At 40.2% G+C, this 27,145-nt stretch overlaps 1 protein-coding gene across 1 annotated transcript; it reads right to left on the reverse strand.

Moving 5' to 3' along the window:
- Positions 1-469: 469 nt before the first annotated feature.
- On the reverse strand, positions 470-10,018 carry LOC108389564 (RNA binding motif protein X-linked 2). Its single transcript, XM_037008479.2, has 6 exons — positions 9,903-10,018; positions 9,609-9,724; positions 8,610-8,661; positions 3,362-3,491; positions 1,539-1,716; positions 470-1,060 (listed from the first exon to the last, which is right to left on the reverse strand). Exons 1-6 carry the CDS (start codon positions 9,905-9,907, stop codon positions 558-560), a joined length of 984 nt encoding a protein of 327 aa, XP_036864374.1. The 5' UTR covers positions 9,908-10,018; the 3' UTR covers positions 470-557.
- Positions 10,019-27,145: the final 17,127 nt, after the last annotated feature.

Raw genomic sequence — 27,145 nt, forward strand, 5'->3', positions numbered from 1 at the left:
TCAACCGAAAATAAAAGACATTTAAAATTCCCCAAAAGGGGGGATAGGGTAGGAAGGGAGCAAGCTGTGTTAAGAATCATCATCACATTCATATCAAACTGTCTGAACCTAGTTAAGCCACACTTCTCCATGCTATGATTCTACTTACCAACAGGAGGGGTCACTGCAAGAGTTCTAAACACCTAGCACAAAGACTAGAATTCTAGAACTCCCTGGCATTTCCCCTTTTCTGGCCATTTCATCATAAACTGGGGTCATAAATTCAAGGGCCATATTTACAAATCAAAATTTAGGATACATCCTCTGATAAGTACCAAGCACATTCCCAAAGACAATGATTCTTGCACAAAAGTCTAGGACATTTGGCTGTTGGAACTACAACTCTCTCAATGACCCTAATACTAAAGGGAGTAAAAGAATTTCAGCCCCAGAGATTTCACACATAGAAAGAGTAAAAAGCATAACTGAATTTCATTGTATTTTAAAAACATTTAAAGTATTTTATTTCCAATTCTGTTCATTTCCAATTCTGCCAAGCAGCTGAACAAGCTGCAGCATCAGCGATGCCCATGCTCACTGGGATTGGAGGACACCCCATCCCGGGAATGCCAGGCCCTTTTATGCCTATGGGATTTATCTCGACTCCTGCTTCCACTTCTATGACTACGCCCTTCTGATCGCCCATTGTGCCGGCTAGAATGGGTGTCTGAGTTCTGACCACTGTCTCTGTTCCTATTCTTTTCTTCTCTTTCTTCCTTCCTCCTTGAGGACTTGTGTTCATGCTTGGGCTTCTCCTTCTTCAGCTCCCTCTTTCGATCCTTTGCTCCACCAGGGCAGGTTGTCCCGACTTCAGGGGAGCTGGGGTGGTGCTTCTGTGTTTCCCTGGACTCTGACTTCTGACCCCTCTCCGAATTCTTGCTGCTGTGCTTTTTAGAGCCAGGGTCATCCTTTTCCTTTATCATCTTGCTTCTGGGCAATGAAGAGGTGGCTGGCTGCTCTGCCTGTACCTCCCAGTCAGTTTTCTCCTTGTCTTTCTTTCTTTTCTTTTTTCCCTTTTTGTCTGGAGGAAAAAAACAGGTGCAACGAGTAAGAAACGGAAGATAGAGCAGATGGAGGATATGTGAAAGAAAAGCATCCCTGGCAGCAATGTGAAGCAGTCATAGTCTAAACTTCCAAGAAAGTGCCTCTGAGAAGCCAGGTTGGATGTCTGTCACCCTTGATATACCAAGTTGCTATGTAAGGCAATTCAATCCTTAATTGCCTTTTTAAACACCCTATGTCCAAATACAGTCACATTCTGAGGTGAGGTACTTAGAGTTAGGATTTCAACAACATATGAATTTTGGAGACAGTACTTAATCCACAGTATTAGCCTTCTACTGATATCTCTCCTTTCCCAATTAAAGTAAGGTTCCACACTTTCCCCCTTCACACTTAAGAACTGATTATCACACTTAAGAACTGATTGCTGTAAGGAATGCTAGCAAGAACAAACACTCAAGACTCCCCAGAACCTTCTCTTGGTCTTAATGCTTTACCTTTCTTGTGTTTTTTTGTGCGTTTGTCATCTTCAGAGCTCTCATATGAACACAGTGAGGAGGTATGAATCCCACAGCCCTTCTCCTGGAGCTCTTTTGTTACATCATCAACCTCTTCTGAGTCCTTAGAAGTCCGATAGTTAGACACATGATCCACTCGGATAGTCCTTCCTTTGATCTAAGACAGACGGGCAATGATTCAGCAAAGAAAACCCTCCTATATCAAACTATCTGAACCCAGCTCCAGAAAGCCATGGTTTGAACCATACCCATTACCTGACTGTTAAATCCATTTCTGGAGAAATCTCTAAGGCAGACTTGCCCAACTGCTTATGTCACAGCACATATACCGAGATATCAATTTGCTCGGCTCTCGGGGTAGCCAGATAGGGCCTGGGGCAGCAGCTGAAGACCCCAAGGCATTTGTACTAGGCAGCCTCACCCATTCACCGCAGTGCACAATTCAAATATCTGCATGTTCTACATGTGCCATGAAAGTACAAAAAACCCAGGAAGTACTGCCCCAAAGCACAAGTAGCAAGGAAAACTTGGAGAATTTAGATGCAGGAACACTGAATAATCCTCAATCTGTAACATCAATTTACAATGAAACACACTGTGGCCTGGCAGCCAGAAGAAATTCCTGAAATTGAGCTCAATGCTACAGCTGCTTTCTCAACATAGCAATTAGGATGAAGCCAAAGCAGACCAATAGTAGGGAGGGGGAAGAAATCTTAAGCCCTCCCACCTTGCTCTACCCCCACCATACTGGAACAACTGGCTCACACTGACACTCACTGTAAATCACAACTGTCCAGGTAAACAATAATTTTTAAAAACTGGACCCCTCACTTAAAAAACACTTGGATATGGACTTATTCTACAGGCAAAGCCATCTGAAATTTGAGAATTCTCACTTTTATTGTTCTAATACAAGAGCAGGTTTATTCCTACCTTTAAGCCTGAGCAGAAGCGGCTCTAACATCTATCCTATTTCCCATTTCAAGACATTTCTGAAACCTTCCTTTTAACTTCGACTGCTAGCTCTCTTAAAAATCAAACCTAGAACTTTGTTCCACCCTGTCCTACAGTCTCTAGCTGTTCCATGCCAGTGTAATCAGTGATAAACTTTCCAAGTCAAGAGTCATCCCCCCAACCTGTGACAATGCTCATTTAACTGCAGTGCTTTTCCTAAATGAGTGCAGGGACCATGGGGAGCCCAGATAAGACTGAGTTGCCTCATCCCCTAAGCTCAGCCCCAGGTCTCACTCACAAGGGTGAGGGTGAGAGGGAACAGAGGAAAGAAAACTTCTGATTGAATTACTCTCATCAGATTTTAACTAGAGAATCTCCAGGGTCCAGCTCTGCCATGTCAGTGAACATACATAATGACATATATGACTATGTCCTAGGTCATGGAGCCACAGTGCAGCCCCAAATCCCCTGACACAGGACAGGATGGAAGAACAGTGTTTTCCAGTCTCTTCATTCTCCATACACCAACGATGAGAGTGGGGTGTGAGGAGGCAGGGTGAGAAATAGGGGCCTGGCTGGGGCACTGAGGGGGTGCCTATGCTCCTCAGACATAGTTTTCTAACAGATGGGGAAAAAGGAACAAGTGCTGGCAGGATCATGAGTCAATGGAATTATTTCCTGAGATCATTCCTTGGTCAGTATATCCCCACCCCTCCACAACTCTCACAACACACCCAGCTGACCAGTACTGTCCTCAAGCATTTGGCAATCAGGTAGGAAATGAAACTGAAACCCTACACACAGGAAAAGTCCAGCTAAAATAAACCCTGCCTAGTAAGCACACTCACCTTGATCCCATTAAAATTGTCAACAGCCAGAATTGTGCTCCTCTGGTCTTCATAGCAAAGGAAACAGAATCCTTTGGATTTCCCAGTCTTCTTGTCCCGTACCAGATTAATGTTAACAATCTCCCCATATCTATTTATTTTATAAAAGAGTAAGACACTATTGATTTAAAATGCAAAAACTTTCAGACTGGACGACAAAACAAAATTCAAGTAATATAGTCTATACAGGACATACATCTAGAAGATGATATAGAAAAGTTAAAAATAAAATCAGGCAAGGATACAGCAGGAACACAATTAAAAAGCAGGTGGGATACTTGAAACCAATATAGGATTGTATATCAATGATACTTCATTTAAAAAAATGGGTGGTAATATTAAGATAGATGAATTCAAGAGAAAAACAACTTTTAACAGGAGTAAGAAAAGGGGCTCTTTTATACGGAAAAAGGCCCTAATACATAACGAGAGTATAAGTCTTAAAATTCATGCATAAATTAACAAATCAAAAGTTTTAATATAAAAAGACTATTAGAAATACAAAGAAAAACTAATAATGGAAGTTATGAGATTTTTCACATCCCATAAAGCTTAAAGTTTGTAACATATAAAGCTGATAAAAATAAGATCAGTGGAATTAATATATGATTATGTAATATAAATACACAAAAATAACAATTATATTGTGAACAAATACTAATGTCAGACGAGTAGATATATAGAATCTTAGAAAAAGATGCCAATTTCTTCTCAGGAACCCATGAAACATGTATTAAACATGACTACAGAATAGGTCTTAAAGTAAACTTCAATATCCTCTAAAATTAGAATAGACCATGTTCTCCAATCACAACATTGTAAAGCTGGAACTAATACTTTAAATAAAAAATATTCTACTAATTAGAACTTGAAATCTACTCTCCTAGCTAACATAATGGATGAAAGAGAAAGTGAAACAAATACAGAAAAAAATCAATGGCAAGATACTTAGAAAATAACAAAAATGAGAAGAAGAATATATACCAAAACCATTGGGATATGGCTCAGCAAAACCTATAACCTTAAAAAATTGTATTGTTAAAAAAGAAAAAAATAAATATAGAAGAAAACAAATCTAAGGAAAGCAGATGGGAGTTAATAAAGATAAAAGCAAAAATAGATTAAATCGAAAATGGAAAAAATTCTACCTTATCCCTTATATAACTGTAAATTACACATAAGTTAAAGCTTCATAAATTAAAAAATAAAGTCATAAAAATAAAATAGGAACTAATGGATTACATTATAACATGACCACATACATACACTTTGGCCCAAAATCTAACATCTTACTTAATAGAAAATAATAGCTTTCCCTCACTATCATAATGTTCACTTTAAGCCACTTTGCTTTTATGAAAGACCCACCTTAGTACTTGTTTTTGCTGACCAAAGGAAATCCAAAGAGGATTTTTGCGGTTAGGAAATGGTAATTGCTTCTGGAGGATGGGGGAAACGTGTACCAGAGACTATTCAACTTAAGGTCAAGAACTATTTAAAACTATTTACTATTGTAGGTATTGAAGAAAACAGATATAAGAAATGAAAAAGAAGTAAAACTATCTGTTTGAAGACTATATATGATATAGTACATATAGAAAACCCAAGAGAATCAATGGCGATGTTAAAAATGTTATTCTGAGTGTAACAACCGATTTAGGGATATAAAGTTAACAAAAATAAATTACCCTCTTACACACAAACAATAATCAGTGATCAGAAGACATAATGAAAGAGAAACCCCATTGGTAATAGCAAAAGAGAAAAAGGACAAAATACTTAGAAATACACTTAACAAGCAATGAACAAAGCCTATATAAGGAAAACATTTTGAAACTCTTGAAACACATAAATTTAAACAAATATAAAGATATCCCCTGTTCTTTGATAGGATGACTCAACATAAACATATCAAAATATTCCCCAAAGTAAATATTAAATTTAATATAATCCCAATTAAAAATACAAGTTGTGGTTTTCGTCCCCCCAGGAGATGAGTAAGTTGATTCTAAAGTTCTTCTGGAAAAATTGATCATGTAAGAATAGCTGGGAAAACTTTAAAAAAAGAACAATGAGGGGAAGTAACTCTCCCAGTTACTCAACACACTGAAAAGCTTCTATGATTAATTAGTGTAGTATGAGCACATGGAGAGACAAACCATGGAACAGAATACAAAGCCAAGAAAGACACGTATTTATGGAAAAATTAGTTGTGATAAGGGTGATGTCCCAATTTTCTGAGGAAAATATGGATGTTTCTATAAATGTTGTTGGGACAACTGGATAGCCATTTGAAAAAAACATGAGATTGGATCTGCAATCTTATGTCAGAATATCTACATGTATGCATCAGAATAACTCTAAATGGATCAGAGATTTCAATGCCTAAAATTGAAACCATACAAACACTAAAAGAGTACACAGGTGGGTGGGTGGGGAAAAATACTTTCTAATTATGACTAAAAATCCAAAAACAATACAAGAAAAGATGTATCAATTTAACCACATAAAATACTAGAGGGGAAGACTATAAAGGGATATAGCATAAGGGAGTTTTGGGGAAAATGGAACTGTTTTTCATCCTAATTGTGGGGGTGATTACACAAATCTATACTTGTAATAAAACTTACAGGACTGTACATAACCTAAAAAGTCAATTTCACCATACAATTTACAAATATGAATGAATATACAAAAAATTTTTTAAATAACACCAGCAAAAAAAAGCAATAAGCAAAGTCAAAAGATAAATGACAAACTAGGAGAAAATATTTATAATTTATATCACAGATAAAGGACCAAAAAACAATTTATTTCCTTTTGATATTAAGGGCATTACTGGGACAACTTCTGAAGTTGAATCAAGTCTATATACAGATAATAACATTTTATCCATATTGATTTCCTGAACTTGATCACTATACTGAGGTTAAAAAAGAGAATGTCCTTTTTTTTAAGGAAATACACATTGAAGAACTTAGGGATAAATGGACATCACATCTACAACTGACTCTCAAATGGTTCAGAAAAAAATAATATCTATCTGTAGAAATAAATAACGACAAAGCAAATGTGGTAAAATGTTAACATCTACAGACTCCGAGTGAAGGGAATACAGGTATTTTTTAATACTATTTTGTAACTTGTCTTTTTTAAGCCTGGAATTATTTCAAAATATAAGCTAAAAGGAAAAAAGAATATAGGAGTTGACTTGAAGGGACTCCTACAGACCAAAATGGGAAAATTTGAGCATCAGGAAATAAAAACACCAATGCAGTATAACACATCAAATTAAAAAAAATTAAATCCACAGTAAACAATGCATGACAAAGTATTACAGCAAAGAGTTAATATCCTTAATACATGAAAGGCTCTTGTAAACTCAGTAAGAAAATGAGTAGCATACTGAAAGAAAAAAGTAGGCAAAGGCAAAATAGACAATTTAGAAAGAAAAAGAAATACTAATAGCCTGTAAATCTATGAAAAGATGTTCAACCTCACTGATGATGAAATAAAGGCAAAGTTAAATAATAATGAGAAGCCACATGGCAAATATTTTTTAAAATAACTATTGCTCATTCAGATTCTGAAAAATGGGCATTCTAGTGAGAGTGGAAACTGGCGGAACCTTTTCTGAGAGCAACCTGGCACTGTTTATAAAACATCTTAAAATTGCTAATATATTGATCCAGTAATTTCACTAAGGAAACCATCAGAGATGCATGTGAAGATGTATATACTACACTGTACACTGAAGTATAATTTATTAACAGCAAAATAGTGGAAATAATTCCCAACATTTTTTTAAAGATGATAAAGAAATATACCAAAATGTTAACAGATTTTCCTTCAAGTATATTCTATTTTTTTACTTATATTTTACTTTTTAGCCAAATGTGCTATAATGATTATACATTACTTTGAAAATCAGAAAACAAAATATTTTTTGAAAATCATTGTTAAGAGTGGCAAAGGCAATCTTCAGGAGACCAATGTGTGTGGTCAAAATAGAGAATCGGAATAAAAACACATACTAACTCATTAGTCAATGCAAATAAAACAAAACCACTCCTATATGGAAGGCTGGAACCACGGAGACATAACACGAAAGAATGGAAATTACAGGCTGCATCTGCTGTGAACTTCCCAACACCCAGAAGTTGGAGGAAGCAGCCTCTCTCCTTGCCAGGACTCTCTGCCTCTGTTGGGCTGCCCAGGCCCTCCACCATGGCCTTCTTCTCACTTGTACTGCCCAATTCCTTTTTGTGGCTTTCTGCCCTATATGGTGCCCAACCACTCAGCCAGGGCCCCCTGCCAGTAGGATGACCCAACCACCCCCTGCAATGGCAATGCCTCTGCCAGCGTGTGCTGGCTGTTCACTTGCCCAGTCCCTATTGCCATGATCCTCTGCCTATACATGCTAAGTTCTCTGCAACAGTCCTATGCCTCTGAAGACTGTACAACCCAGAGGCCCTGGCCCTCTGCTCCTATGAACTCCCAAGGCCCTCTGACCCTATAGACTATCTAACCACTCTGTCCATCTGTGGAATTGTGCCTAGCCCCTCTCCTACCAGCTACCACAACCAGTGTGAGCTGCCAAGACTCTCCCACCCAGTACTGTGCCTGTCATCTCATAGCAGAATGAATAATGGAAGGGTCTCCTGTTCATTCTTATTTCTCATCAGCCCGTGATTCTCGGCCTCTGGATAGAGATTGATTCTGCTCACACTCATCTAGGAACAAAGAAAACAAACTACTGCTTAAACTTTCTGCTTTTTTCCCAGTTCCTCTGTGCTTTACCTTAATCCCATAATGCCACACAGGTGTGGGCCCAGAAAGGCCCTGTGATCATGGTTTACTCCTAGTTTGTAGGTGCCTCAGGAGATGGGCCAACATACTATCTTCCTGGAAGTTCCACTCTATTTAAGTGTAGGCCCAGGCTGAACAAGCCTCAGTGAAAAATCAATAAAAATGGACCAGAATCCCAAAGACGGCCTCCTAAATCATACAACTTCTTGGATTTTCCACATTGGGAGAGTTCTAGAACTATGTCCTAGGACTGATCTACACTAGAGCAGAAGCCCCAGCCCTTCCATGCAGGGAGGCCAGTCAGCCTGGAATTAAAACGAATGGCTTTTGGGATGTCACAAAGTGCATTATGGAAGCAAACTAGTCCAATGGCCCAGAAGGTAGGAAATGAAAGACTTACTGTGAAAACACACAGATGATATCCCCTTCAGTCAATTGATAAGGAAGCCCTCCTAGAAGAGAAAACCGCATTTCAATTCAACATTTACCAAGTGTCTACTATGTACTGTACACTAGGTTAGGCACTGGGAGACAAGAAAGAGTAAGTCACAGGGCCTGCCATCAAAGAACTCACAGTGTGATGCACTGACAGAAGCACATGTAAGGTGCAGCAGTACTACAGAAAAAAGAGCAATTAACTTTGAGTGGAAAGCTCAGAGTCACCACTAACCCAACTAATCCTCCTCACACCCAGAATCTTATGGACAAAGATAGTTTCCAGCACAAAACTCTTCTTCCACAACCTTGAACTCATCTCTTGACTCACAAATTCACAGCTAAAACCCAAAATCAGTTTAAATATGTAAGTATTAACCCCACCTCACACAGACTAGGGATTATAGAGACAATTGTTAAGCATTCCATAGGAAATAAATTCCTCTGCAAATGTTTCCTTCTTCAGCTGTCATATGGGGATATTAGTACTTACCTCAGGGAATTCTTATAAAAATTAAATAAAACAATGGATATAAAGTGCTTAGCACAAAGTCTGGTGTAATAACCTCTTTGAACAAACTGTCAAATTACTGGATGTGACAATTTATATATAGATAGTAATATGGCCATGGACAGAAGGGAGGAGCTAATTAAGTGAGGAAAATGAGGGAAAGGGAAAAGGGGAGGGAGGGGTGGTTAGCAGTAATATGGGATGGTGGTTAAGATCGTGAGTTCTAGAATTCCACTCTTCTAGCTGTCCCACTTACTGTACTATCATGAGCACTGTACTGGCAGAGAGCGCAAACTAGAAATGCGGGAGGAAAGAGATATGGAAAACGGATTTATGGGTAAACAGAAAAAGGAAATAAAAGTGGGTGATGAATGTCGGGAGCAATGAAGGTCAGGCACGCTAAAATATTAGGAAAGCATAAGGAGCACTGCCAAATAAAGATATGGACCTCACCCAGAAATATCCAGGCGCTATCCTTGTACTCGTTGTGCCAGGACACTTTATCCGCCACCCCAAGCTGGACCTCACGCTCATTTAGTTCATTGATCAGCTTCACTTTAGTTAAAGGGCTGCACAAGAGGCAGAAAAGCGGACAGGTAAGTGCGGCCTGGCCTCGGGCGCGGGAGCACAAAACTAGGGGACTAGTTCTCTAGTCTCTGCACTTCTCCCGCCCCGCGGCCCGGCAGTCTGAGGTGGGCGACCCCACCTTAGAACACAAGCTCCCTGAGATGGAAGCTGAGGCCTTACTTCATATCCGTAGATTCGCGCTCAGCTACAAAGTCTCGACTTCCTAGAGAAACTAAACAGCGCGTGCGCAGCCCCGGCGCCGCGAGCTCATTGGACTGCGCTGAGCTCGCGTCGCGCTGAAACAGCTGCGTCGCGCTGAAAGAGCTGCGCCGCGCCCGCGCCTGTGGGGCGCCTGCGCAGTAGCGGGCGAAGCGGCTGTCAGAGCTCCGTTTGGTTTGCATTTCCGGACAACTTTAGTCCCTCGCTTCCTCCGTTTGTGGAACGGAGGAACCTGGTTTGTTACAGGACCGTAGCGACGTCTGGCATTGATTAGGTCAGCTATAAATGTTTGCTGAATGGACACCGAACCAGGTGCCCGATATAACTACTTTTGTCCCAGCCTTCGCTCCCAGGGCGAATCCCCACTTGGGCCTTCGCTAGCAGCCAACCGCCTACACACACACACACACCCATCGAAGAAAGCATACCTGTTCAGGAGATACAGCCGAAAAGTGAAGAAGATACGTGAGAGGGTAAATCTTTTGTCCCTCAAATCCTAATGTATATGCAACTGACCAGAGTGCCGCTATAGGCTGAATTGAATACCCAGATTTGTGTGAGAGCTGCTACCCTCACCCTTTTACATAGTCTCCTACTTAAGCAGGGGACAGAAATTAATATTATGAAATTTATAGCTAACAGCTGAGCAGATAATGCTGGATTATATAAGTGGTAAGCAACTCACATGTATTGGCCCTCCAGTCTCACAACCCCATGAAGTTTATAGTTACAATCACCATCCTCATTTTATAGAGGAAGAAACAGGTTCACAAGGAATTAATTAGCTTGAAAGGTCCTCTGCCTCTACCCATCAGGTCTGGTTGATTTAAACAAGCCTTACTGACCATCTGTGTCCAGTACAGCAACTCTGTAGACAGCAGTGTAAGTGTTAGTTCATCAAGCTGCTAATATCACTGAGGAGACAAGATATAGTCCCTGGATAGATTCCACTCCAGAAATAACTGGGAACCCATAGAAGAGATGGTGGCATATAATGTGTGATTTAAACCATACTGAAGATTTGAATCTAACTTGCACGTGTCCACATCAATATATCTGGTCTCAGACCATGCATGGTCTAACTGAATTTACAGAGCTGTGCAGTTCTCTGTATAGGCCTAGCACAGAGCCCCAGAAATCAGGCACTTCATAAAAGCACTTTGATGATGATGATGGTGATGAATACATCTGTACCCTCAATGGCTCAACATGTATCCCATGTCCTGCCAAGAAGCAGAACAGAGGCTGCCCATCAAATATGGTCTCTCTCTTCATTCATGCTGTGTGTGTGCCCCCACCAACCCAGCTATTCATTAACTTTGTAGAATTATCTTGGCAATGAAAACTAAATAATGACAGATTGCTAACGGATTTTATCTGCTCCTAGGAACCTTAGGTTACTCAGTTATAGAGTAAAATAGTCACTGCAAAGTGGTAAACTAGCATGCAGCATTATCTGACTGGTTTTTTTAGATGACTGTTAAATGAGAGAATTGGGAATATACCTGGGCCTTGGTCATAAGAGTACAAAAGGAAGCTGAAGCAAAAGAGAGTAAGACCAACCAAAAGGAAGGACAATTTAAGTTGAGGAAAACATGTGAAAATTGCTACTGTCCAGCTGGTGGGTTCAGCAGAGATATTCTGAAGTTGGGAGAGCTGAAAACCATCCCAGTTTGTCTGGGACACCTCCATGGAGGTGCTTGCAATTGGTAGGAATTTATAAGTAAGGTGATACCTAGAGATTTTCGTTAACGTTAAGTCTGAATGGAAAGATGATAGGGATCCACAGGACCTCTGAATTTAGTGTCTGCGAGGAGGACCAGAATCTGCCATCCAAGGTAGCTCCACCAAAAACATTCATTTAGCACCCACTGTATGCAGGCCACAGTTCTAGGTTCTATAGGCAATACTAAGGAAGCCAGAGGCCGTCTCCACATTCAAAGAAGGGCTGAACAGTATGTCCAGCCAAATCCACCTCTCCACTTCCCACCACCACACCACATCCCAAAATAGCTTTCCCTCCTGAGTTCCCTATTTCAGGCAATGTTATGACCATTTTCCTGATTGCCCAGGTTCAAAAAAAGAGGGGTCATATTTCAGTATTCTCTATTCCTCACCCAAAGACAGCTATCCAATGACCAGGATCTAATAATTGTGCTACTATGGTGTCTATAAAATGCACCTCATCCAGGCACAGTTCTATTTCAAGTTTTTATCACATACCTTCTAGCTCTTTCAGTACTCTTAAAAATGTACAGCCCCTCTTCTCCACTTTCTCCCACTGCTCCGCAACACAAAGCCTCAACTTCAACCCGGCTCCACTTCTATCCATTCCCTCAAGGGCTCCTTTCCTTATCAAACCTAGACACTTCTGCTGACAGAGACCCATAACCCTGGGCCACTCTCCTCTCTGACTAAAATCTGCCCACGCTTCAAACTCTCAAGGTATCTCTCCTGCAGGAAACCTTTCCTGACCTCACCAGCCCACAGTGATGTCTCTTACTTCTGAACTCTGCAGCATATCACAACTATTATGTTCTTGGGCCAAGAAAGACTGTAAGGACCTGAAAGATAAAGGCTCTGCATTTTTAAGCCCTCAGCCCTCAAACCTCAAACCCTTTCCTGCACACAGAACAAGCAACCAATACAATTATTGTTAGTGAGATTGAAAATATACACAAATGGAGTTATCTCTAGGGAAAGTGAAGATGAGAGATTGAGACTTTTATTTTCCCTTTTTATACTGTTAGAATTTTCTTATGTTATCCAAATATCACTTATGTTTTTTATTGCTACTTTATCTTGGCAGAGAGATCATGAGCTTTGTTTTCTCACTTTATTGTTCATTCATTCATTCAACAAATATTTACTGAGCAACTATTATATATGCTAGACACTGTTCTAGGTACTGTGGTAAACGAGGAAGGCAAGCAGAGTTCTTGTCCTCACAGTTTACATTTTTGTTGGGGAAGAACAAAGATAGACATGCAAGTGATAGTTGAGCTGGGCCTTGAAGGCAGTTACCATGTAGATGAAAGACAGGGCATGGATGTCATACAAAGAAAGCATTTTGAGCAGTACCATGAGAAGCAGCAGCAGAGGCAAAAGCATTGAAGCGTGAAAAGTGTATGGTGTGACCAGGGCATGGGATGGGGCAGGGCATTCCGTGACGATGGAAGAGATTCAGGCCATTTTGTGGAGGGCCTTGCAAGACACTATAGGCAATGAAATTGTCGATTTTATTATAGATCACCTTAGAACCAGTATGGAGGATGGATTGAGGGCATGCAAGTCTTGATGTTTGGAGAACAGTTGGCTGGGATGGGCAGGAGCAAAGTCAACAGATTTCAGTGGCACAATATGCTGACTAAAGTAGATGTGAGCAATGAGGAAACATGAGAGGATAATGCTTAGGTTTCTAACCTGAAACACTGGTAGGGGTAGTGATACTCACTGCCATGGTAAGAAATGCAGGGATGAAGACTGGTTTGGGAGAAAAGTTATGAATTCAGCTGGCAAAATGTCGAGGCCTGAGGAGCCCGGGTGCTAAACTGACATGAATGGCACAATCAGACCAGGTGGGTTGAGGAGTAGCGCTGGGCCACTGGAACTGAATGAAAAAGCATTCTTGAGGGATAACAGAAGCCCACCTAGAGCAGGAGTTCCCAAAGGAGTTCATAGTTGTTTCTAAGCAGGTCAGTCTCCAAACCAGTGACTGGTGCCCCACCCCCGATTCTTCAAAAGAGTCCACGCATGATCAGCTTTTACACTCCTCTCAGTCACTGTCACTGTTTTGAATCAGATTTTTTTCTTGGGTGTTCTGTTGCTGAGCCATATCAAAGGACAACATATTGAGACCAAGGTGAAGAAGCCAGTTACCAGGAGTGCCCAGTGAAACACTCATACAGAGTAGGAGACAGTTTGCAGATCAGAAAAAGGAGTATGTGGACCACACAGCAGAGAAACCAGATAACTGAGACGCATCATGATAAAGACTAAGGCAGATCAGTGATCAGAGAGACAAGGCAAGCAAAGCCCTCAAATATGAAGCACAGGTGGGCTTGTCTTGGCTAAAGCCACAATGACATCACATGTGGACTGGCAGTATTCTTGTGCATGGTGGGGGCTGGCATCCTTCATGAAGCTGGGCACAGGTTTTCAAAGCCATGTGATGATGCCACACAGCTTTCTCTATATCTCCAGTCAGCAATTTACATTCCTGTAACAACATTACAATTCTGGAGAGACCAAGTGGCATAATTAGAAGAATACAGACTTTGAGTGTGGCAGACCTGGGTTCAAATCCTACCCTGAGCCAGTTTGACTGGCTTCAATTAACTTCAGTGTGTTGGTAATAATATCACTTCACAGGGGTAGTTTGAGAATTAAAAAAGATATTGCATGTAAAGTATTGTAATAAGAGGTAGATATTACTTATATGAATAATAATCTCAGATTCCAAATACCCCCAACCATTGTTACAACACTTCCACCCTTCTGCAACCCCCAAATCTTACCCCTGGATCTTCCCCAGGAAAAAGTTCGAAATGGCTGTCTGAGAGATGGAGACTGCAGTATAAAATGCAGGCTAGACTGGCCTCTGGACTTGCAGTCCTTGAAGAAAGGCCCTTCAAGAAAGACTTTCAATGAAAAAAGCAAGAAATATTGATTGAATATATAGTTTCTCCCCTCACCACATCCCCCATTCCACACGCTATGGGAATTAACCAAAAATATGCATGCCTTATCACCCAGCTCCTGCTCTGTAGAGGAGGGAAGGACTTCGCTGTACCAGTTCCAACAACATACATATGCAAAAGGAGTAAGAAAGTTCTGAGCCCTAAGTGGCAAATTAAAACATCTTTGTATTCACCGTGCTCCTCTGGCCTGCATGAAGACACAGCTAAGATACCACACAATCAGAGCAACCCAGAAATGCCTAGAAGGATCTTTCCTTTTAGAGAACCCTTCCTATTTACATACCTTAACAGGAGCAAAGCCTTTTCAAGGATTGCTTTCTCCCCGCAGAGTGCCTGCCCTCTGCTGGGCTTCCTGATCATTGTTCTTTCCTGGCTAAGTAGGAACCTTTATAGTATTGCAATCAAAAGTCTCTTGGGCAGTAGGCACTGCCAAGCAGCAATGTAACCAGGGCCCAGGTTTTTAATCGTCTCCTCATATTAACCCTTTAGCTCAGTGTATTAGCTTCCTATTGCTGCTGTAAAAATTTGCCAGAAACTTAGTGCTTAAAATAGCACAAATTTATTTTATAGTTCTTGAGATCAGAAGTTAAAATAGGTTTCTCTGGGCCAATGTCAAGTGTCAGCAGGCCTGGTTCCTTCTGGAGGCTCTAGGGGTAAACCAGTTCCTTGCATTTTCCAGCTTCTAGAGGCCACTTGCAAACCTTGGCTTGTGAATCCTTCCTTGAATCTCTCCAACCTCTTGCTTCTGTCATCACATGCCCTATTACTGCTCACTCGGATCTCTTGTCTTCCTCTTATAAGGACCCCTGTGATCACAGAGCCCACCCAGAAAATCCAGAATAATCTCCCCATCTCAAGATCTTTAACTTGGCCCTCTGCCATATGAGGCAAGATATTTTCAATTTCCATGGATTTCCATCTTTGGGGGCCATTATTTAGCCTACCATACCCAGGCATCTGCAAAATGGAGTAGAACAAAGGCCACTGGACCAGGAGTAACAAGAAATGGATTCCAATTCCAGCTCTGCCACTCCTTCCCAGTTGGGTTAACCTTGGGAAGGTCTGTTCACCTCTCCAAGCCTCACATTCCTCACTTGTAAACTGGGGATAATAACATCTGGGTGACAAGGTGTTACTTGGATGTATGAAAAGCTCTTTCTGAGCATAGTAACTAGCACAGAGTGGGCACTCAGTGAACATGCTGGTAGGGGGATGTCAGTGTGGGGAGAGACAGGATGAGTAGTTAGAAGGCCACAACAATGGTGCAGATAGATAAAAGATAATAAAGTGCTCAAGGAGAGGGGCAATGGGAGGAATGGGAAGATAATTGGAGAGGTATACATGATTCCAGATTTACATATTTTGTGGGGTTCAGGATAAAATGAACCTCATTTGCCACAATCACTGTGCTTTAGTGACCAAAAAAAGAGGCTTCTACTGAATCTCAACTCAAGCACCTTTGAAAAACCCAACGCACTAAAGTATCAGCTTGAAAATCAGAGGTAACAGGATGTGCAAAGGCAGAGACACAAACTGGCAAGAAAAGGGGGCAACATATAGTCTCTATGGGTGGTAAGAGAGAGGACAAACTCTTGGTGGCTCTCCCGCATAAGTCACTGGCACGTCTGCCGATTTCAAACACCTACCTCATACAATCTGCCTTGGACAAATAAGTCACCCTCGGTGTATTAATAGTACCTACATTATAGAATTTCTGTGAGTTAAATGAGACTCCATATATATTTAGCACAGTACTCACACTTTAAGGCTCTGTAAATGTTATCTAATATAATCGTTGCTATAAGAAGGCTCAGATGCCCCAGAGGTCTAGGGCTGTTGCCCCAAAGTACCTCCTACTCCAAGAAGAGACTAAAGCCTCAAATACTGATTCTCCCACCCTGTCTTGCCCTACCATTTCTTTCAAGCCACACATGCACCTCTCTCTGCAACTGCATCATAGGCAAGTAAAAACAATAGGAGCAAAAGCAAACACACAAATATATATAACTATATATGCATATGTATGTATGTATATATATGAAATATGTGTGTGTTTGTTTTTGTGTGGTCTTCAAAATGGTGCCTGAGCTGGAATAGAGTGGGAGAATTCTGAGGGTTTTTTCTTTTGAAATTGCATGAATACATTCTCACTGTGAAATATGTATAACAAGTGAGAAGCAGAGGCATAGCTCAGAGATAGTGCAGGTTTCGTTCCAGACCAGCACAATAAGAAGAAAATAGTGATTTACTGAGTCAGATGAATATTTTGGTTTTGGTGCACATAGAAGTTCTGTTTACACTATACTCCTTGAGTTTTATTTTCCTAAGTGGGCCCTGACTCTGCATATTGATGTGTGACTTGATTTACCAATCGACAATATGCCTTGGAGGTCTCTCTGTGTCAAGACATATAAACCTATCCCACTCTTTTAATTCTATGGTTAGTATTTCATAGTAAGTAGATGAGCCAGGCTAGTCATTCAGGAAGAGATATTAAATGTCACATTAGGATACCACACTACATTTATTGTCATGTCTCCTTAGTCTTCTCTTGGCTGTGACAATTTCTCAGACTTCCCTTGTTTTTGAAGACCTTGATAGTTTTGAGGTACACCAGTAAGGTATTTTGTCAACTGTCCCTCTCTGAGATAGATCTGATGTTTCCAACATGAGTTTATGGATTTGGGGGAAGAAAGACCACAGAGGTCTTTCTCATCACCTCGTATCAAGAGTACATCAATATAATTTATCACTATTGATGCTGACTTTGGTGACCCAGCTGGAGGTAGGGTTTGTCAGCTTTCTCCACTGTAGCATTACTCTTCCCTGCCCCCTCTTCCAAACTGTACTGCTTGGAAGGTAGTCACTATGCCCAGCCTGCACTTAAAGAGCAGAGTTATATTCCACCTCCTTAAGGGCAGAGTATCTAGATAAATTATTTGGGATTCTCCTGCACAGATTTGTCTCTCCTACATTAAATTAATTAATCAATCAATCAATCAAACCATCTAATAAATTAATGAATCCATTCATCTCTTTGGTCCAATCACCTAATTAATTAATTCAACCATGTCATTAATTAATTAATTCAATCACCCAATTAATCAATCCAATCATCTAATTGATCAATTGATTCAATCACCTGATTAATCTGACCATCTAATTAATTAATTGATCTCACCATCTAGTTAATTAGTTCTACAATCTATTTAATTAATTAATTGGTTCAGTCATCTATTAAATTAATCAAGTCAACCATCTAATTAATTAATCGATTAATTCAAGCACCAAATTAATTAATACAACCTTTTATTTGATCAATTATTTCAGACATCTAATTAATTGATTCATCATCTAAACAATCAATTAGTTAATTCGACCATCTAATTAATCAGTCAAAACATACAGCTTTCCGTGAACTCACATGCAGACATTCTGTTTCCTCAAGTTCCACCCCAACCAAACTTCAAAGTTTATATTGCACCCAACAAAGAGTGCACTTCAGCCTCTGCCTCCAGCTCCCACTCACGGTCGCACTGCCTGAGCATGCCTTCTCCTGACAACCCTCAGGATCCCTGAGACAAGCTTTACACTTGGTCACTGCTGGGCTTGCCTGTACTACCTCCTTTCACTCAAGTTCCGTGCACAGCCTGCTGAGCATTTACCAAAGTTGGAGTCTCTGTGTGAGGTGTAAGGGAAACCCCACTACCCCCCAGGGAAGCCAAATCTACTTCTACCATGGGCCACGAAGAACAGCATCTCCTCAAAGGGGTGACCCCTGGCCCATTTCCATGAAGCTGTGTAACCTTGAGAAAGTCACTGAACCCTCTAAGTCTCCATTTCCTTGGCTAGGAACTAAAGAGAGTGATGGCCTCTTCCTCAGGGGACGGCTGTAAGCTACTGAGGAACCATACCCTGGGACACAGTGAGCCTGACGTGAGGTGTCCAGCAAGAGCAAGCACAGCTCTCTGCCCCTCCACAAGGTCCCAGGCCCACTCAGGAGCAGGGGCTACACTCCAGGTGGGACACCTTCAACCACAGTGAGGGTCCCTGTACACACTGACCCACTCAGTCCTACCCTCTAACCCAAGCATCAGCTCAGCTGTCTGCGCCCTCACCAGAGGCCTTACTTGTATGACTTCAGGTACATTTCACAACCTCTGCACAGCAGGCCTGTCTCCATCCTTTTGGGCTTCTCCCCCTTGTGCAGGCTGATCTTTCCTCAGACTGTGAGAGCCCACGGTGGCATGATGGCAGGGTCTGGAGCCCTGACATTCCCCACACTGCCTACCATAGGGCCTGCAAACACTGCAGCCAACAAAGGCTTTTGCACTCAACCATATAAAGTCCAAAGAGAAATGGTAGAGACATTATAATCACAAGAAAACTTCCTGTTCTCGTTGACAATGGCCAGAGAATAACCACCCTTCCTCTTCTCTCATGGGCCCTTGAGGAAATAAACACAAAGGACTAAAATGAGAACTGTCACACCACATGGCATGGCCATGGGCAACATTTTCTTTTCATCATCTCCATTAATCCTCTCAACATGCCAGGGAGGTAGTACCATTGCCATCCTCATTGTACAGATGAAGTAACTGAGGTAGCAAGAATAAGTAGCTCACCATCATAGCCAGCCTGCAAGTGGTGAGCAAGGCCAGGATTCAGCTGCCAGCAGGGTGGCTCCATGGCCCCTGCTCTGTACGTCTGGCACACGGCATCATGATTCATGGCTGTTATTGCTTACCATGGGGCTCCTTTCAGTACTTAAGGTTTTCACAGTGTGAAGTTATGTAAGTAAACATTGTAAACAAATGCTACCAGCCTTGAGGCCAAGGTAGGGCCACACTGTCAAGGGTCACATGAGTAACTAAGGTCTAGAAAAGACAACCACACTGTGGAAATCCAAAAAAAAGTGGAAAAGTGGAAAGACATAGCCCCTGCACTGTCATAGATGTCCCAGCTGGTCTAATGCAATTCATGAGGAAAACCCTTCTATGTCTCTTAGCAAGGAGGTAGCTAGCTCTGTTTTTGCAATGAGGCTGAATTAGTAAAAAGTAATGTCAAGCCACAACTGCACATAGGTGTCCATGCAAGGAGGGGAGACTGCAGAATTCAACAAGTGCCAATCTGAGGAGGAAACACCTTGGTTAAATTCAGAAAGAATCAGTCATACTGCCATCCTTTCCCACTTTCTGGAAAATGTATCGATCAACAAACTGTTTTCAGTTGCTTACCCATCCTCCAGGAATACGACTCTGGGGGCAGTTGTTCTTCAGGCACGGTGGGTGGGGTGACAGAGCATTCCATAAAGTTTACTCTTGAGGAAAAACTGTCCCTAAAGGAAACATCAGCCTAGATAGTACAGAATGGTGTAGTGCAGAGGATGGGGGCAGCGGGTGATAGAAAAATGGAAACTAAGCACAACCAAAGAGGGAAATGCAGGGAGTTTGTGCTGTCCATTCACATCTACCAGGGATGTGTACTTCAGCCTCTTCTCTTCAGCCCTGATACATACACAGATATAGAGGGTTACATCGAGCTAGCGAGCGATCAAGGTATTTTAAGGCTCTAATTTAATCCATTAAAGGGGTAAGAGCAGTAACTGAGAGGTGGGGCGATATTTCCTGAGGCCAAGAGTTTTCCTCATGTTCAGGTTGGTACCATTAAAAGAAACTGAATGAGATTTTCGTGTGGTCTTGGACCGTGCCTCCTTTACTTGTGATAATTGGCTTTCCTTGACTGCTTTTTGTTGACTTAATTTCACTGTAAATCTTGACATGGTGTGTTTTCCTACTTCAGAAATTGGTGCAAAAAAAATCACTGGCATTTCCCTGAAAAGGAAAAAGTATTAATGAAATAACATCCTATACTTAAATTCAGCCACTAGTCCAAACGCTGAACACTTGTCATTTTCTCCCCTCAGACAGGAACTTGCAAGAATCATGGATGTGCCTGAAGCCAGAGTGCAGGAGAGTACACCTGAAAAAGCAGTTAGGCAGGGCAGCAATTCTAAAACCTGCTGTGGGACTTGGACACCATTGTCCTAGGCTTTCTGACATTCCTGTGTTTCTGTTGCCTTCTTCCTACTTAGGAAATAAGTTTTGAACTTTGGGGACTTGGTGGGTGCCAAACAGGACAGATGAACGCCAGCATTTGGAAGTTGCCCATTACCAGGGAAACCTAGTAATGATATATATATATATATATAATATGTATGTATATATATGTATTTATGTATGTATGTATGTATATATACATATATATATCTCATATATACATATGAGTATAGAATACATATATACATATATACATCATATATATATGTATTATATGTAGGTATAATTCTGTGACAGAATAATTAAATATATTTCAATGTAGTATATAGAAAGGTATATATATGTGTGTGTGTGTGTGTGTGTGTGTGTGTGTGTGTGTGTGTCTTCCAGTAAAGGACACATGATTCAAAGACCACATGAAATTCTAATTCACAGTTTCTTTTCACTTCAAAATGATTAAAACTCAGCCTGAGGAAATCTCATCACCACCTCTCAATTACTTCTCTTACCCATTTTATGGATTAAATTAGAGCCTTAAAGTACTTTGATTGCTTGCCGGATGTGACATGCAGCCTGCTGCACCTTCTTCCTGGCATGCCGGCACTGGCTCACAAACTGGCAATTGCTGCACTGGCATCAGATCAGCCAGAGGGAAGCCTTGCCTACAACAGCTAGAGACACAAAGCACAGAGGCTTACACCTGTGTGCTTGGCCCACTGGCTCTGACACTGGAAACAGGCACCGCAGAGGGAATCAGGAAACAGATATTTCCTCCCCCCAGGCACCAGCTCCACTCCCCTATGAGCCCCAACGTCACTCTAGGGGCTGAGCAGCTCCAGAGACTGGAGCTTCTGGGCACTAGTGGGCACCACACAGAAAAATGAAACATCAAAAGAACATGGCTCGGACCAAAATCTCACAAACCCCAGAAAAAGGGTGAAATGAAACTGAACTCACCAATCTTGCTGAAAGAGCATTCAAAATAAAAATTATAAACATGCTTATGGAGGTAAAGAAAAATATTCAAGAACTCAGGAACGAATTTAAGTTGGAGACTCAATCATTGAGAAATTCCATATCTGAAATGAAATTAGGGATTTAAAAGCAGATTAGATGTAGTAGAAGAGACGGAAAATGGAATAGAAATTAGAGAAGAGGAATACAAAGAAGCTGAGGCAAAGAGAGAAAAAAGAATCTCTAAGAATGAAAGAATATTGAGAGAAATGTGTGACCAATCCACATGGAACAATATTCGCATTACAGGGGTTCCAGAAGAAGAAGAAGAGAGAAAAAGGGATAGAAAGTGTCACTGAGGAGGTAATTGCTGAAAACTTCCCTAATCTGGGGAAGGAGATAGTGTCTCAAGCCATGGAGGTGCACAGATCTCCCAACACAAGGGATACAAGGAAGACAACATCAAGACATATACTAATTAAAATGGCAAAGATCAAGGATAAAGACAGACTTTTAAAAGCAGCTAGAGAGAGAAAAAAGATCACATACCAAGGGAAACCCATCAGGCTGTCATCAGACTTCTCAACAGAAACCTTACAGGCCAGAAGGGAGTGGCATGATATATTTAATGCAATGAAGCAGAAGGGCTTTGAACCAAGAATACTCCACCCAGAAAGGTATCATTTAAATTTGAAGGAGGGATTAAACAATTTTCAGGTAAGCAAAAGCAGAGAATTTACCTCCCACAAACCACATCTACAGTGCATTTTGGAGGGACTCCTACAGATGGATGTAATCCTAAGGCTAAACAGATGTCACCCAAGGGATAGATAAAGAGTGCAGAATATGATTCATAATATACGAAGAATGGAGGAGGAAGAAAAAGGAGGGGAAAAAAGAACCTTTAGGTTGTGTTTGTAATAGCATATGAAGTGAGTTAAATTAGACTGTCAGATAGTAAGGGAATTACCCTTGAACCTTTGGTAACCATGAATCTAAAGCCTGCAGTGGCAATAAGTACATACTTATCGATAATCACCCTAAATGTAAATGCTCTGAATGCACCAATCAAAAGACATAGAGTTACTGAATGGATAAAAAAACAAGACCCATCTATATGCTGCCTACAAGAGACTCACTTCAAACCCAAAGACATACACAGACTGAAAGTAAAGGGATGGAAAAAGATATTTCATGCAACCAATAGTGAGAAAAAAGCAGGAGTGCAGTAGTTGTATCAGACAAAAAAGACTTCAAAACAAAGAAAGTAACAAGAGACAAAGAAGGACATTACATAATGATAAAGGGGTCAGTCCAACAAGAGGATATCACTGTTACAAATATCTATGCACCCAACACAGGATCACCTACATATGTGAAACAAATACGAACAGAATTAAAATAGGAAATAGAATGCAATGCATTCATTTTAGGAGATTTGAACACACCACTCACTCCAAAGGACAAATCAACCAGACAGAAAATAAGTAAAGAGGCAGAGGCACTGAACAACATATTGGAACAGATGGACCTAACGGACATCTACAGAACACTCCATCCAAAAGCAACAGGATACACATTCTTCTCAACTGGAACATTTTCCAGAATAGATCATATACTATGCCATAAAAAGAAGCTCAGTAAATTCAAAAAGATTGAAATTGTACCAACCAGCTTCTCAGATCACAAAGGTAGGAATCTAGAAATAAATACACAAAGAAAACGAAAAAGCCCACAAACACATAGAGGCTTAAAAACATGCTCCTACATAATCAATGGATCAATGACCAAATAAAAACAGAGATCAAGCAATATATGGAGACAAATGACAACAATAATTCAATAACACATAATCTGTGGGACACAGCAAAGTCTGTGCTAAGAGGGAAATATAAGGCAATACAGGCCTACCTGAGGAAAGAAGAACAATCCCAAATGAATAGTCTTAACTCACAATTAATGAAACTAGAAAAGGAAGAACAAACGAGGCCTGAAGTCAGTAGAGGGAGGGACATAATAAAGATTAAAGCAGAAATAAATAAAATTGAGAAGAATAAAACAATAGAAAGAATCAATGAAAGCAGGAGCTGGTTCTTTGATAAACAGAATAGATAAACCCCTAGCCAGACTTATTAAGAAAAAAAGAGAGTCTACATACATAAACAGAATCAGAAATGGGAAAGGAAAAATCACTATGGACACCACAGAAATACAAAGAATTATGAGAGAATACTATGAAAAATTATATGGTAACAAACTGGATAACCTAGAAGAAATGGACAATTTTCTAGAAAAATACAACTCTTCAAGACTGACCCAGGTAGAAACAGAAAATCTGAATAGACCAATTACCAGCAAAGAAATTGAATTGGTAATAAAAAAACTGCCTAAGAAAAACCCCCCTGGACCAGATTTTTTCACTGCTCAATTTTATCAAACATTTAGTGAAGACCTCATACCCATCCTCCTTAAAGTTTTCCAAAAAGTAGAAGAGGAGGGCATACTCCCAAATATATTCTACAATGCCAACATCACTCTAATACCAAAAAGAGACACCACACACACAAAAAGAAAATTACAGACCAATATCCCTGATGAAGGTAGATGCAAAAATACTCAACAAAATATTAGGAAACCGAATTCAAAAAACATCAAGAGGATCATACACCATGACCAAGCGGGATTCATTTCAGGGATGCAAGGATGGAACAACATTTGAAAATCCATCAACATCATTCACCACATCAACAAAAAGGACAAAAACCACATGATCATCTCCATGAACACTGAAAAAGCATTTGACAAAATTCAACATCCATTCATGATAAAAACTCTCAACAAAATGGGTATAGAGGGCAAGCACCTCAACATAATAAAGGCCATATATGACAAACCCACAGCCAGCATTATACATAACAGCAAGAAGCTGCAAGTTTTCCTTTAAGATTGGGAACAAAACAAGGATGCCCACTCTCCCCACTTTTATTTAATATAATTCTGGAGGTCGTAGCCCTGGCAATCAGACAACACAAAGAAATAAAAGGCACCCAGATTGGCAGTGAAGAAGCTAAAATGTCCCTGTTTGCAGATGACATGATATTGTACATAATAAACCCTAAAGATTCCACTCCAAAACTACTAGATCTAATATCTGTATTCAGTAAAGTTGCAGGATACAAAATTAATACACAGAAATCTGTTGCATTCCTATACACTAATGATGAACTAGTAGAAAGAGGAATCAGGAAAACAATTCCATTCACAGTTGCATCAAAAAGAATAAAATAACTAGGAATAAACCTAACCAAGGAAGGAAAAGACTTATTCTCTGAAAACTACAAGACATTCATGAGAGAAATTAAAGAAGATACCAATATATGGGAACATCCCATGCTCATGGTTAGGAAGAATTAATATTGTCAAAATGGCCACCCTGCCTAAAGCAATCTATAGATTCAATGCAAGTCCTATTACAATTCATATGACCAACACCACACTCAGGATTTAGAACTGTTCCAAAGGAACCCATCACCCTGAAAAAACTCCTTGGGGTCATCCTTTAGAGTCACATCTTTCTCTGCTATCTTTATATGCTCATCCTGAGTCTGAAGCTTTTCCTCAGGTATTCCAACCCACCTTGATTATCAAAATCAACAAATAGCCATTAAGCCTGTCTATTGGCCAGACAGTCTGTTTGGCACTTTACATGCATTAGCTCATCTAATCTTCACAATAAACCTGCCTAACAGATTCCACAATGGCCCTCATTGTATGAGGAAACTGAGTTACAACTAAATTAAGCAATAGGCCCAAGGTCACACAACGAGAAAGTGACAGAGAAGTTTTAAAGCAGGTCTGGCTGATTCTAAAGACAGAGCCTTCTATTTTATGTGATGTTTCTCTTCTCTTACCTCCTATGGTACCATAATTTGCACTATGCAATTTTATACCGAACTGTTTTAAAACCGTCCTCTAAGTATTTAGTTTTATCTACTACTTGTATGCTAATCAGGTTAGGAGAGGCACCATATGTTGAATTTCATTTTTAACTTGTGTAACCTCTTGAGGAGAGCTAGAAGTACAGCAGAGACTCTGTAATATATGGTTGATTTTTGTCTTCAACATTCTTTTATAAAATTGTTACTTTAAAAATATAACTAGATTTAAAATTTTCCTGTTTTTTTCTTTTGCTGACTTGTTAAAGAGTATTAACTTTTTGTGTAAAATATCCTTTTCCAATTTCCTTGCGATTTAAGGCCAAAATCACTCAATTGTACCTTCGTAACTTTCCCATTGATGTAGGAGGTAATCTTAGTGGAGAAAACACTTAATAAATAACTACAATATTTCTGAGGAAGAGAGGAATTTTCTCCTGACAAACTAATTACAAATCATAGAATATTTAAGCTAAAAGGACCTGCATGATTCTTGCATACTTTATCTGTACTTATTTCATGGTTCTCATGCCTGTCTACTTTGTATTTTAGTCCTTTGGATATATGCCTTCTGCCTTCAAGACTTAAATTAATCTCTCAAGGACAGAAACTCATATTTGGTTCATCTTTCTTTTCCTCAAAGTGTCCTGCACCATGCCTATCATGTATTCAGCAAACCATCAAAGATCTACGAATGGAATGAATCAAATCCACGACCCATTTTGTTTGACAGGTGTGGAAATAGATTCACAATGAGTATTTATATGACTCTAAAATTATACTATTATCCCAGCAAAACCATCAAGAACCCTGTGTTCTCATTGCTAAGCCAATGATTTTCTATGACATCTTGTTTGCCAGCTTGTTAAAAATGAGTACAGAATTTCCCTGAGTGAGCATAAGCCATTATTTGTCTTCAGCTAAAACTCCTGGTCATTCTCTATGGATCCATTGGGAATATACCCACTGTGGGAACCAGTACAAAGAACAAATGCAAAACACAAAGAGAAGGGGGAGTTATTTGTTCTCTCTTAATATTCTTGGACAGAATGCGTTGTATATTTAGTAGTGATAAGACAGATCTAAGCTTAATCACTGAGAACCATGTCAATTCATAACAGTGTAGGTGTCTGGGATACATATTAAGGAATTAGGTCAGCCTCTGACAAAGTTTGGCTTAACTCTATGCCAATGTGTGTATGTGTGTAAAGTTATATGTAATATGAAATAGTGTTCTGAAAAGTAATGGTTACAAAAATTAAATCAAATAACAACATAAGCCTTTAGCAAATGCAGAAATGTCTTCTGTAAATTTGATTATGGGACATTAAATGAAAATACTTCAATATTATAGGAAATGATCATCATTAATAAGAAACATTACTGAGTGCCTAATTTGTGCTAGGATATGGGAATTAGAAGATAAGAAGCTAGACTCTATGCCCCTATGAATTCATAAGCTAGAGTCAGGAACAAAAAATGTCCATAAACAGATGACTACAGAGGAGGACAAAGAGGATGACTGTAAAATCAGCATAAGGGTGTGGGAAGGGAAG

The sequence above is a fragment of the Manis javanica genome, chromosome X, assembly GCF_040802235.1.
Source record: "Manis javanica isolate MJ-LG chromosome X, MJ_LKY, whole genome shotgun sequence".
In the NCBI taxonomy this organism is placed as follows: Eukaryota; Metazoa; Chordata; class Mammalia; order Pholidota; family Manidae; genus Manis; species Manis javanica.